The sequence below is a fragment of the Durio zibethinus genome, chromosome 20 (genome assembly GCF_047325235.1).
Source record: "Durio zibethinus cultivar Kanyao isolate XHJ-2024 chromosome 20, ASM4732523v1, whole genome shotgun sequence".
NCBI lineage: Eukaryota > Viridiplantae > Streptophyta > Magnoliopsida > Malvales > Malvaceae > Durio > Durio zibethinus.
The window spans coordinates 3,321,666-3,335,310 of NC_143181.1; the positions used below are offsets into that span (position 1 = coordinate 3,321,666).

General features: G+C 33.9%; 1 protein-coding gene and 1 pseudogene across 1 annotated transcript; one reads left to right on the forward strand and one right to left on the reverse strand.

The window, feature by feature from the left end:
- Window positions 1-3,160: 3,160 nt before the first annotated feature.
- LOC111314906 (uncharacterized) lies at window positions 3,161-5,538 on the reverse strand. The gene is made up of 2 exons (XM_022916522.2): window positions 4,494-5,538; window positions 3,161-4,249 (listed from the first exon to the last, which is right to left on the reverse strand). The coding sequence occupies exons 1-2, from the start codon at window positions 5,117-5,119 to the stop codon at window positions 3,526-3,528; spliced, it is 1,350 nt and encodes a 449-aa protein (XP_022772257.2). The 5' UTR covers window positions 5,120-5,538; the 3' UTR covers window positions 3,161-3,525.
- Window positions 5,539-9,055: 3,517 nt separating this feature from the next.
- On the forward strand, window positions 9,056-9,731 carry LOC149513053 (large ribosomal subunit protein cL38 pseudogene; annotated as a pseudogene).
- Window positions 9,732-13,645: the final 3,914 nt, after the last annotated feature.

A 13,645-nucleotide genomic window follows, 5' to 3' on the forward strand; every position in this document is an offset into this window, starting at 1 on the left:
AAGGGCATTGCATGCCCACAAGAGCCAACACCTTTCGCTAGGTGAGGCTAGAGTCCCTTACCTTTTCATTTGGTATCCAAAAGTATAGATAAACAAAAGTCGGTTTGAACCGATTAAACCGATCGAAATCAAGTGAATTCGGTTGAATCGATTCGATTTATTCGATATTGGTTATAATCAATTTTTTAAATTGGTTAAATTGGTTAACTCGATCTATTTTTTATTTTTAAAATAGATAATTGAATTGATCGAATTAACCAACTTTTTAATAAGTAAAGGTAAAAAAATTGATATATATATTTATTTATTTTTTTCTTGTAAAATATTATTGAAATTATTAAATTCTTTAGTCATTTAGTTTGAATGATTCTTGAGTTTGAGTTTTATTGAATTGAATTTATGATTAAATAATTATTCATAATAAAAAAAAAAGATAAAAAAGTCTATTACTTAATCGAACCAAACTTATTTGGGTCAGTTTGATTATGGTCAGTTATTTAAAAATATTCAGTCAATTCAGTGATTTGTTAAATGAAAATCGGTTAAGTGAGTTATTGATTTTTTCAAACCGAACCAACCAAATCGATCGGTTGCTTACCCCTATCTAAGAGATTACTCGAAAGCCTTGCACCTCGGTCAAGTTTCTTATAAATTACGTCGATAGCTTCTTGTCGAGCCCATATAGCCACAGAACCACATTCGTGCCTTGATAGCTCTTTTTGAGCTTTAGCACTGTCTTAATTTATCAATATCATGCCCACACCAGAGGCCATTTTAGTCTTATAGCTTAGCCAAACTAAGCTCCGATACCAATTGTCAGGTCGCATGTTCCTTAGATCAAAATCAGGTGTCTGTTTGACACCAAGACTACTCATAGTCAAGGTCAATCTTTCTTGAGTCCATTTCTTGATGGATAACTCATTATCAATCCTTTAAGCTACATACTCATGAGCTCTTTCTAGCTCAGATCCCGTAAGGTTATATGCAATATTCCCAAACTTAATAGGAAAAAACCCAACTCCTATTATATCATTTGCCCACAAATTTCAAGATGGCCTCGAGCACCCGTCCATGCCAACAAGCACAAAGTCCCAAGCACTAACCCTTTTCGAATTCACATAGGGGCATGTAGCCCTAGTTCTCATAATGATATCTCATTCTAGTATAGAGAGAACCCAACACCATGCTTGCATGCACCATACGTAAGCTTTCATACCATGAATCTGAAAGTACAACACAAATGGTTAATTGCCAATCCGGAGCCACACTAGGCTCATATCGTCCCATGAAACTCATATTTTAAGACCTTGACCCTTAACCTCACTTTAGGTTGCTCACACGCATAATGAATATTCAACTTCATGCCCATCCCACCTCGAGAAACTTAGGTGTGCTACCCCAATCACAGCACACCTCTACCAAATGATTACACGGGTTTAGCAGCTTACCCGCCTATTCATCTCTTAGGTTCTGTGGTGTCTTTCCTATGTAAATACCTTTTCATAATCCTCGGTTACTCATCGATCCAACTCAAATAAGGAAATTAAGGGGCATAGCCAACGTTACTGTCTAACCCCATAGTTCAATACAAAGGCACAATACAAGGCCCGTCGACCTAACCATTATCGAGTTTATTATAACTTGAGAAGACATCGTGCCACATTTGTGGCCCGATGATATTTACCTATCTAAATACTATGTACCTACAATTAACTCACTTTAGACTAACAAATCTCTACCCACTTGTTAGTTAAGAGAGTGATAAAAGAGCTAACATCAGTTGTCTCTCTATAAAAAATGTAAAAAAAATTTTCATCTATGCTATAAAAATCGTAAACATGTTTGAAATAAAGATATTTTTTTTTAGCTATGTTAAAACTATCTTCAACCAACTTAAGAACCAATGACCTACCTTTAGGCCACCAAAATTTTTAGATTTTACTCGTTACTTCACCGATCCACTCAAGAGTGTAAACACACGATTTTCACCGGCAATACCAAACTGATTACCAAGCTCCGGAATGCCCACACAGTATATTATCCTTGTCCGCCCAGCTTGAGACCGGGCCAAACATTGCTCGCAAACTCAATCGACACTATGTTTTCAGACTTACACATCCCGCCCACTGCTATAGATCACTGTCTCAATTACAAAACTTCATCCACTGCTCAAGTCAGTTATGATAGCATCAAGACATACCACTTCATTTATTGTTCAGGTCAATTATGACAGGATCAAGCACAGCGTGCCGACCATGGCACTTCACTTCCCAATAAAAGCTGTGACAGTTTTATTTATGTGAAGAGAGGTACAAACCCCACCACCCTCCGACCTCTCCACACAAAAAAACACGTTCACAGCACTCGATCAAAGACGTGACGTGATTCTTATGTCCTAATTCTCGAGTCTCGTGTCCCGACGGAGCAATCTTCACCCTCAAAAACTGCCAATCCAACAAAAGCTCTCAGGCCTCTGTCAGTGAAACATATTTTTTAGCTTTTGGTACTTTGTTTTACGACTGTAAAAATTTAAGTTATTTTGCTTTCAGAGTCGTGCAGAGTAGAAGAAGTACCACCAGTAAAGCACCACATGCTTCTCTGACCCTTTTCACGTCCCTCCCTCTCCTTTTAAAGTTAAGGTCATGGAATGGTCCCATGTCCTTCAAAAACCAAATTGGCTATACAACAGAAATTCAATTGAACCAAATCCAGGTCAACCAGCACTTTTTTTCAAAATAACAATATGAACCCATTGGTTGGTACATTGGAATTTTTGTAGCCAAAACTATTGGAAGTAAGCTAATCTTCCCTTCAATAATTAATGGGGCTAAAAGAGAGATTATTTCATTACAAAACCATGATTTATGCAAAAGTATGCTCTAATTCCTTCCCCACTTGCACGCTTAAAACAGGGGTGGCTGGCTCTCTTTCTGCCTACAAATGAAAGCGGATTACAGCTATCATCCATAAAACATTTCTTCAAATAAAAATCCAGTGAGAAGTAGTAACGTGCACGCACATATCCCTTTGCCTAAACCCCAACAACCCCCCACTCCACTCGTTCATCCTTTCGATATGTTTATCACATACAATTATACAAATAAACAATCATTAACACCCATTAATCTTAATTAAAGAGAATAGTACTTAAGGGCGAAGATAAATCAGAAAATTGACAAACCATAGTATTACAGCTCATCAATCGAAATCTAATTAAAATAAATAATAATAATCACTGTTAAAAACACTATGAAGTCTGCTTGACTACAATATCTTAAAAAAGAAAAAAAAAATTAACACAAGCCACACAAGTAAAAACAAAGCGTGCCTGTCTAATCTAACAATCTACCTCCCCTTCCCTTCCTTTCACTTCACTGTACAGATGTTTAGATTGGCTGTTAGTGGTAAAAAAAAAAGGAAAAATTAAAAAATCTCCCACTTTCCACGATGGATCCTAAAACGCATCCACTCAGGAAAAACTAACCAGGAAAAAACGACGAGAGTGGGGGGTAACGAAAATTGGAATCAGCCGAGTAAATCCTGGTGATTACAGAGCTCTTTTCTTAACCTCCGAGAGAAAAGAATGCAAGCATCCATGCTCAAATCAACTGCAGCTGCTAAAGCCACGAAAGCAGCTGCATCCTCCGTACAGTTCACGTGCTGCACACTCATCTCCACGCAAGGCTTGCTACACTTGCCTTCCCCTTCCACGCGAGCCGACATTACGAACCCTCTATAGACGCAAAACGGCCATAATCCGTACCCGAAATCACCGCTGCTCCTCGGACTACACGCCGGAGACGTCGAACTCCCCATCATCGCTCGCCCGTTGGAACCACCATTGCCGCTGCCGCCCCCCAGGTCAATAACAAACTTCCCTCCCTTACCCGAACTCAGTGTCGACTCGGCTAGAACAATAGCCGCGGTGCTCATATCAGGAATTAGTTCAAAACGGTAACCAAGTCCATCAGAAGAGCCACGTTCCCGCCAAGCCTCGAGACGGCCCCAGGGTTTCCAGGTGCCATCTCCCGGACGGAGAATTAGCCATGAGCCGGGATTAGAACGACTGACTCGGTCCGAACCTGGTGAGGCCACAAAGGGAGTAACCATTGAAGCGGCGGCTACAGGTGAGCCGGATAAGTCGTGGACCGTTATTGACCATCCTTTTCGTTCCTTCCCTAGCCTTTCCCTGTCGCTGCCAAACGAGCTTAACCAACTCCGAGAGCTACTTGGCTCTGACTGTAACGACCTGTCCGATTTTTAACAAAATCACTCTACAAGCAAAGAACAAACACTCCAAACTAACTAAACAGTAAAAAGTTCAAAGAAATTTTTTTTTTCAAGAACTCATTTTTTTATTATTTTTCAATTAAAGTCATAATCTGGGTAACTTTTTCTTTAATTTTGCTTTCCGTACTGTTTTGCATTCAAATTTCGTAGCAAACTTTACAAAAAGCCTGAAAAATAATTAATTAAAAAGGATAAAAACCAACCTGGATCTTTGATTCCGGTCACCAGTATTTCTAAAACTGAACTTGCAAGTGAAGACGGGTTGCCGGATATTTCCTTGGATCTGAAACACTTGAGGACTACACTCGGGTTCGCCGTCAAACTCAAAAACGAATCTAGGGTCGGGTTCCGCTTTAACATTCAAGTGAAACTGAGCAGAGGAACCTTTATTAGCTTCTTTACCAACCAAAATCCAGCCATTGTGGAAAACGCAGGGCCTAGATTCAGTTCCCACCATATCCAGCGGCACCGACACTTTCCCTAACAGACGCCCCGAGTTAACCCCACAAGTGGTGCCTCTCCGGCCAGTGTAGATAGCGATCTTGAGGCAAGGCTTGGCGGAAAAGATCGATTTCGCTGCGAGTTTATCGATATCGGCTTTGCTGAGGTGGAAAGTAGCGGCGAGGGTTTGTAGCTGGTTGTCAGCAAACTGATTCTGCGGCGGAATGTAGGGAACGACAGCGGTTTGGAAAGGGAAATTCTTAAGCTTAATCTTACAAAAACACGGCGACGAAGAAGGGTGAACAACGGACCGCGCCGGTTTAGACGCAACCGGAATTTTCAACGCCAGATTGCCAACGGTAAGTCGTACGAAAGGGCAAGGGTCCATTTTTTTGCGGTTTCTCTTCAAAAACTTATAGTCTTGCTTATGTAGCAATAAATAAAAAAGAGAACGATTTTAACAAAAAAAATATTGAGATTGTGAATGGAGGTTACATGGGAAAACACGAAGGTAATGCGATTTGGAAAACTGGAAATGGTAGGAAGTAAAAACTGTCTTCATATTTTTTTTCTCCTGAGTTTATTGAATTTTATCTAAAAACACAATTTGTGGGTATTTATATAAGGGTTTGGGATTTGGGAGGGGATTAATGAGAAAAATGTTTGAGATTTGAGATTCAATTGAGAAAAACAGGGGTAGAAGGGGGGATGGGGGACAGCTGGGTACAGGCTGGCGTTAATGGCCATTGGAGAAGCTGACGCTATCTGAGCTGAGGTGAGGCCCCTCTCCCTCTCTCGCTCTCTCTCTTTCTCTTTCTCTCTTTCTTCTCACCTGACCAACTAAATTGTAGGCTCCACATTTTTTTATTTATCATATGACTAAAATACCCTTCGTATTTTCCGTCAATAAATTGTGAAAAATTGGTTTTTTATATTATTATGGTAAAATACAAAATGACTCCCTCAATTATAATTATGTTTTTAAAATATTACTTAATTATTAAATGTGTAAATTTAATTATTTAAATTTAAGTAAATATTTTTTATCACTTAATCATTAATTTTAATAATATATTAACGTAATACTATTAATTATTAAATATCGTGTAACGCTAATCATTATTTTTATAGCATAATGTCACATATATATTAAATAATATAATAATATCACATAAAATCTAATATTAATATGATAATGTCACTTTACCTATCATTAAAAATTACTGAATAATTAAAATAATATTTACTCAAATTTAAATAATTAAATTAAAAAATTAATAATGAAACGACCGTTTTAAAAATACTTATGGGATGACAAATTCTGTATTTTTTGTTTGTTATATTATATTATATACAGTGAATCTTTGGTACCACACGAGGGCTGTGCTATTGTCAGTTTTTTTCTTTTTTGTTTTTTTATTTGATGGGTCCGAGATTTCGATAGGGTGAATTGAGTATGTCTGATGTGGAATAAGGGGAAGGGGTTGTGGAGTTTCATTTATCAAGTGGTTAGGATTAAATCTGATTGCTGATTTTACAGAGAGGATTTGCATGGTATAGACACGTGGGTCATTGGGTATGGTCCTTTTAGCGAGAAATAGTTTGACCTTACCCACGTTGTACTGATGCCATCTTCTTATTTTTAGTAGTAGTAATTATTTTAATAGTATAAGGAGTATTAATTTTTAGCCACCTATTTTTTAAAATATGTAATTTAAAAATATATTAATTATTGAATAAAAATTCGATTATAAAAATAAATTATCTTAAATTTTTAAGTAGTTAGCAAACATTTTGATTCAAGATTTAAGATGTAAAATTATAGTAGCTTGCTTGTCATGAACTATAAAGAAAACTAAAACAAACTTTTTGTCTCCTAATTTTTTACATGTTGCTTGATTCATAAATATGATCCTAATGTATTACTAAATATAACTACTCATGGGTTAAATCGTTCAGTTTGAATTTAATATGATATTTTAATATTTTAAGTAAGTTCAGGTTTAATTCAATTTAATTTTTTGGATCTCATTTTTCACTTAAATTTATTTTTACATGTAATAATAAAACTCAAAGCTGTACAAAGCATTAGTATTTAAAAATAAAAAATAAATATTTTTTAATTTTTTTAAAATTATTAAATTAATTAATTTTAATTAAATTTATGAGTAATTTGGACTTAAATCAAATTTAATTTTGTTGAAAACAATTTAAAATTGAATCATTATTTTAATATTTTGTATAAAAAATTAGATTTTATCCTAATATAAGTAATAAAGCAAATGAATTTTATTCCATTATAAAATTTTTTTTTTTAATTATCAAGTTGAGCCTAAGCTTTAAATTATGAAACCTAAACATCATCTTATTTTTTTTATCAAGTCTCATTTACTTGCCCATACCCTTTTAACGGGCTTAAAATTTATATTCAAACTTTTTAAAATTTAAGAGAAACTTTTGAATTCGAGTGAGTCGCTTAGCCCATTAGTAGGTTTACAACCGAAGATAATATTTTTTCACCACACTTTTGTAATTACAATTAAATGCAAATACTATTAATTAGTTTGGAAATCCATTTATAATTATTGCCTAACAAACACCAAAGCTATAAATATTGTGGTTATAAGATTTAAATCTTTTTAGGGATATATTAGCATACAAAAAGCAACATAGAGTTTTTATTTTTTAGTGTAAGTCGATTGACAAGTTGAGGTATTTTGATTATTTTGATTAACTTGACATATTAAATCAATCTAAAATCTTGAAGTTCATGTCAATTTAACCAACTTAACAACCTACAAGTTAATACCTTAAATTGCTGACTTGTCATATCCTGAATAGGCAGTTAACTGTCGGATTAGTTTGGACTTACAAAATCAATCTTAATTCTCTAATATTGACCTCAGACAACTTAGGCTCAAAAATCTCTATCACACATGTATAAATAACCCTATCTAAATATTTATGATCCATCTTGAATTTTAAAAGTTTTAAGCCTTTATTCTTTTTCTTTTTCCTTCCCACCTTCAGATTGATATCGAACTTGAGTGTTAAAGTATAAACGTTGAGATCACTTCATTAATTTTAGTTACAAATATATTTTTGGTGAACAATGTGTAAGTTCTATGTAAATTCTTGTTGAATCTTGCCATGATATTAGAATATAACAATCTTTCTTATCTTAACTTAAAAATTAAAAGAAAATCCGATTGCCCATTTTATCTCCATTTCTAAGTATTTACGAATGGCAAAAAAATAAATTAAGTACTTATGTCTAATTTTGAAATCAGTTTCTCAACAAAGATGCCACTAATGTGCAATCACAAAAAATTGAAAAAAAAAAAAGGAATATTATATCACATATAGTATTAATTAGTTGTTGGATGTCGAGGAAGAACATGAAAAAAATTAATCAAACAATAATCTCATTGAAGACAGTGGATCCATCTACAATATATTCACCATTGAAACTGGCACATAGCTCTCTCTATATATCAGTTAGCTGACATTAAGAATTCTTGCTTCACGATTTCGTCATCCAGTTTTAATTTCTCAAACTTAATAATAGTAGAGTTTTAAAGAAGTGGCGTTGTATCATTTCGTTATTAAAATTTCATAGTTTAAAGTTAAAATTTTCCTTAAAAAAATTTTGTTTAATAAATTTGGCTAGTGAGTACGTAAAAGATGATTTGTGATATTGGAAAAACTGGATTTAATTTGATAAAACAACATTTTCATAAATTAGTTTTTTTGACGTTTTCATTATGCGAGTAAAATAAAAAATAATTGAATATGAAGTTTAATTTAGTAAGTTTATGTAATTGCATTTAAAAAATAAAATTCAATATATTTGAGGTTCAAAATTTAATATTTATAATCTTCTTTTTTATTTTTAAATTAAAAGTTCTTTTGTACCAAAAAATTATAAATAATTTTACTATTTAATAAATATAGAAAAGTTATTACCTATCTAAAAATATAAAAGAGAGAAAAGTAAAAATAACTAAACCATAATTTTTAAATATAAAAAATAGGTACAATTATTAATTTGAAAAATAGTTTAAGAAATTATTTTAGATTATCTTTTTATTTTTTATTATTTCATGAAATTTGACCTCAACAAAGCATTTTATAGAAGGACTTGCCTTTCTGAAAAAATAGAGGCAAATAGTTAATAGGTTTGACCCAAAGGCCCAATATCCAAAAAAAAGAATGCTGAAAACCAAGCTTTGAGGCTCAAAGTAATTGAAATTGACTCACGTGAGTGAATTGTAGTACAAAGGTAAACGCAAAAGTGGGTAGGAATAAAGGATAAGGCACGTAATCCAAATGCAAAGGTGCGGAGATACCCATTTCACTGACTCGCACAGTCTCACCCTCCGTATTCTTTTAACCCAAAGCAAAGAAAAAAAGGACCAGACAAAGAGGGAGCAAACCCAAGACGAAAGAAAAAATGCCAATAATTTCCATTACTTCAGCTCCCAAAATCACCTTTCTTCCCAACTCCATCCCCTCTGTACCTTCATTAAAACAAAATCTAATGGTGGGTTAGTGGTAGAATGTTCGTCGAGGCCACAGAAGAAGGCAACGAAGCATCACATGAAGACAAGGCCACGCAAGACGCAGCGATGGTACATAAGGAGGAAAACCACCGTTTACGCTCCTTTGCCTCCACTCCCTCCTAATTGGACCCAGGTTTCGAGCGGTGATGCTGATGATGGTGACGATGTTGTTGCTGGTGTTAATGAGGTTGGTCTCGCTGGCTCTTCTCTACAGGCACCTGTTTCAAGTGGGTAGTTTCTTGTTTATCATTATGTCGGTCGTGTCGTATTCGTTTGAGGTTTTTTGTTTGGTTCTCTGGGTTTTTGTGCTTACTTATTGGCTTAATGTTTAAATGACATGAAATTGAAACTGAAACTGAATGCACTCTGATAAATATGTATGTTTTTTACCTTTCTCAAATTTCGAGGTGGATTTGCCTATGTTTATTTTAGTTCCAATTTCTGTAAGAAATTACTATTTTTTTATAGATCGAATTTTATCGCTGAAAATAAAAATTCAGTGCGCCTTCATTCTGCACTCTATTATCGATAGATGTTGGTCGATTGCACCAAATGCTCTTCTGTCACCGTGTTACCTGTAACAGCAAAAGGGTAATTACAGAGTAAGAACAAAAAAATGGAGCACCACAAGTTGATTTCCATAGAGCTGTTTACATCATAAACTATTTAGAGGGACAATCCTACCAGCCTGATGTTATTACAGAATTTGGAGGTTGGGATCTTTTGTGCTTTGAAATGCACCCTCCTCCAGCCGCTAGCAGGAATTACATGGTGCTTTATACAAGGTAACGAAACAAGCACCGAGACATCATCAACTTGCAGATGATTGTTGAGACCGTTTGGAGTTCGAACAGTATGCCATCTATTAACATCCTGATTCCTGAAGGTTTTCAGAGAGTTACTAGTATTATCTTTTCTTGCATCGACTCTGCACAAGGTTCAAGAGAATGTCTGTTAATGTATGTTAATTCCCTGGCATTTTCCCATATCCTGCAATATTTTCAAAAACAATTGCAGAGCAAGTTAGTATAAAAATGAAGCTTATTAAACAATTTCACAAATCTTGAAAATTGATGGATGATATTTTTTAATTTTATTTTTAGACTTAATAAATATTTTATTTTAAAGATAATTAGGTGAATGAATTGAATTAAATTTCAAAGTCAAAAGCTATCATATAAAAAAAATGATCACTTAGATGTCTTACTCAACTTTAAGGAAAATATAATTTTTATGAGAATTTGTATCCAACTTACAAAGTATTATTTGTTTTGATTCAAAAGTTTTATGATTTTGTACAATAAAAGATGACTCACAAGTTTGGATTTAAGTTTCAATTTATATATTATAACAGATTCTTATAATCTTTCAATGTGAAATTGAAGTCTCATAAATTTTTCTTGTTAAAACTCGATATTTGTGTCAAGTCCACCATAAAACATAGACAGAAACATAGAATTGCACACATAAAATCACATCAAATGTTGGGATTATTCTAAAGGTGACTCCCATCATATAGTATCATGGGTTGAGACTCAAGCTTCAGGCTTGTATTGTTTCAGGACACTGTAATGGATTCTTTCGTGTCTCAGTACCATTTCTTGTATTAAGCTGATCTAGGACGCGAAAGAATCCATTCTCGTGTCCTGGAGCCACTCGAGCCTGAATTTGAGTCTTAGCTCGTGAAAATAGCACTTAGCTCCTGTAAGATTTTAGAGGTGACTCTTATGATATAATACTTAACTCTCATTTAACTAATATCTGCTCTGATTCTGTTTGTATAAATCTACATCCAATGTGAGAATATTATCCATTTTAATATGAATGCCTCACAGTTTTATCTTACAAAAGATGTTTTACAAGTTCGGATTTAACCCTTTACTTATATATATCAGATCTTCAAAATCTCTCGATGTAAAATTTGGGTATCACAACTTCTTTCTAAAGCTATTATCATTTAAAAATGAAGTATCACTTAAATGTCTTATTCACCATTAGGGAAATATAACTCATGCTAAGTAGTTTTGCCTCACTAATTTTTGTTTATTTAAATTTTATATTTACATGATTAATCAAAGTCTTACTCCAGAGGAAGTAAATATATTTTGTTTGACTGATCTTTGGGGAATTGAGATACTTTAAATTATCGCAGCAAAGTTGCCACGCATTGGGAGCGACTTTGATGTTTTTAGTCAAGCAAGCCTTTGTCATTTGATCTTCGGAAGGTTCAATGAAGAACGCTGTTGTCTGTTGTTCTCTTTCGTTGCCACAATTTATAGTGGTGCCAACATGTTGATGATGCTGCTGAGAATCATTTGGAGGTATTTTCTATTTTGTTTATATTCTAACATTTAAAACGTTCACTGAAAGATTTCTCTCAATAGCGAATGAGTATTGCTTTGCCTGCTAGTAATTCACAACTCCAACTTTGGAGGGTTGCAAATCATAATGAAAGCAGGCCATCATCGCCCGTGGGTCCATGATTTGATCTCTCAGTGCACTTCACTGCATGCTTTTCGATCCTAACCTTAATCTGTCCAAAGCAAAAGTTCTTCAGCATTGTATAATATATTCTGGTTCAAAAAGCAGCAAAGATACAATTAAGTACACATCTTAAAATGGACATGCTTATCTCATAATTGAAAAATAAATCCAAACATGCAGTGAGATCAGAGTTTCTTGTTCTTTCTCGTACAAATAAACCCCTTTCAACTACAATTTCTAAAAAGCCAGAGTAGTCTGATATCTATAATCTGCTTCTTGAACTGAAGCAAACGACGATAAATTAAACAATGAACTTTTATATGATCAAAAGGCCATTGCTCGTTAACAAGCTTTACATAAAGCCTAAAGGAAAAAGAAAAAAAATCCTAAGACGTGCTTTAAATTTTGATGTAGGTTCAAATAAATCTTTTCTATGTTGGGAATAATAACTCAAATTTTATAACAGATTTGTTTGAGATTTATTAAATATTACTTGATGGACAAAAAGACTTGTAGAAAATAATTCTAAAAGAAAAAGAGATTCTTAATAGGTAAATTTAACTTGCAGAAGAATTCTAAGAGAAAATAGATTCTTAATAGGTAAGTTTGCATGCTCATAAATAGGTGAAGTCCTTATAGGGTTAGGTATGAGAAGAATATATAAGAGAGTTATATGGTTCTATGGGATAAACACCTATAGTACTATGGGGGATTTAACATCTTTATGGGTGTGTATGTTTGAGTGAACTAAAAGAGACTGAGAAAATTCGCATAGACACAGTGCATGGGAGTAGACTAGAGGAGATTAAGAGGGTTCATATAGGTATGATGAATGGGTATATATGGATTCCAAGAGGAAATGGATTTTTAATAGGTAAGTCTATATGCTCATAAATAGGTGAAGTCTTTATAGGGTTAGGTATGAGAAAAAGATATAAGAGAGTTATATGGTTCTATGGGATAGACACCTATAGTACTATGGGAGATTTAACATCTTTATGGGTGTGTATGTTTGAGTGAACTAAAAGAGATTGAGAAAGTTCGCATAGACATTGTGCATGGGAGTAGACTAGAAGAGATTGAGAGGGTTCACATAGGTATGATGAATGGGTATATATGGATTCCAAGAGGAAATGAATTTTTAATAGGCAAGTTTATATGCTCATAAATAAGTGAAGTTTTTATAGGGTTATGTATGAGAAGAGGATATAAGAGAGTTATATGGTTCTATGGTTCTATGGGATAGACACCTATAGTACTATGGGGGATTAACATCTTTATGGGTGTGCATATTTGAGTGAACTAAAAGAGACTGAGAAAGTTCGCATAGACACAGTGTATGGGAATAGACTAGAGGAGATTGAGAGGGTTCACATAGGTATGATGAATGGGTATATATGGATTCCAAGAGGAAATGAATTTTTAATAGGTAAGTTTATATGCTCATAAATAAGTGAAATATTTATAGGGTTAGCTATGAGAAAAAGATATAAAAGAATTATAGGGTTTTATGGAATAGACACCCATAGTACTATTGGGGATTTAACATCTTTATTAGTGTATGTTTGAGTGGACTAGAGTAGACTGAGAATGTTTACATAGGTATGATGCATGGGAGTAGACTAGAGGAGATTGAGAGTATTTATATAGGTATGATGAATATGTATATATGGGTATGTATTTGTTTGTGTTGAAAGGGTGTACATGAGTATTTATTTATTTGGATTGAGAATACTTTATAGGATTAGAGGAGATTAAGAAGGCTTATGGGTATTGATTATTTAATAAGATTAATTTAATCTTCACATTGACTCAAATTTTATCAAATCATCTGTTTTTATACTAACCATGCAATAAAAATCTTACAA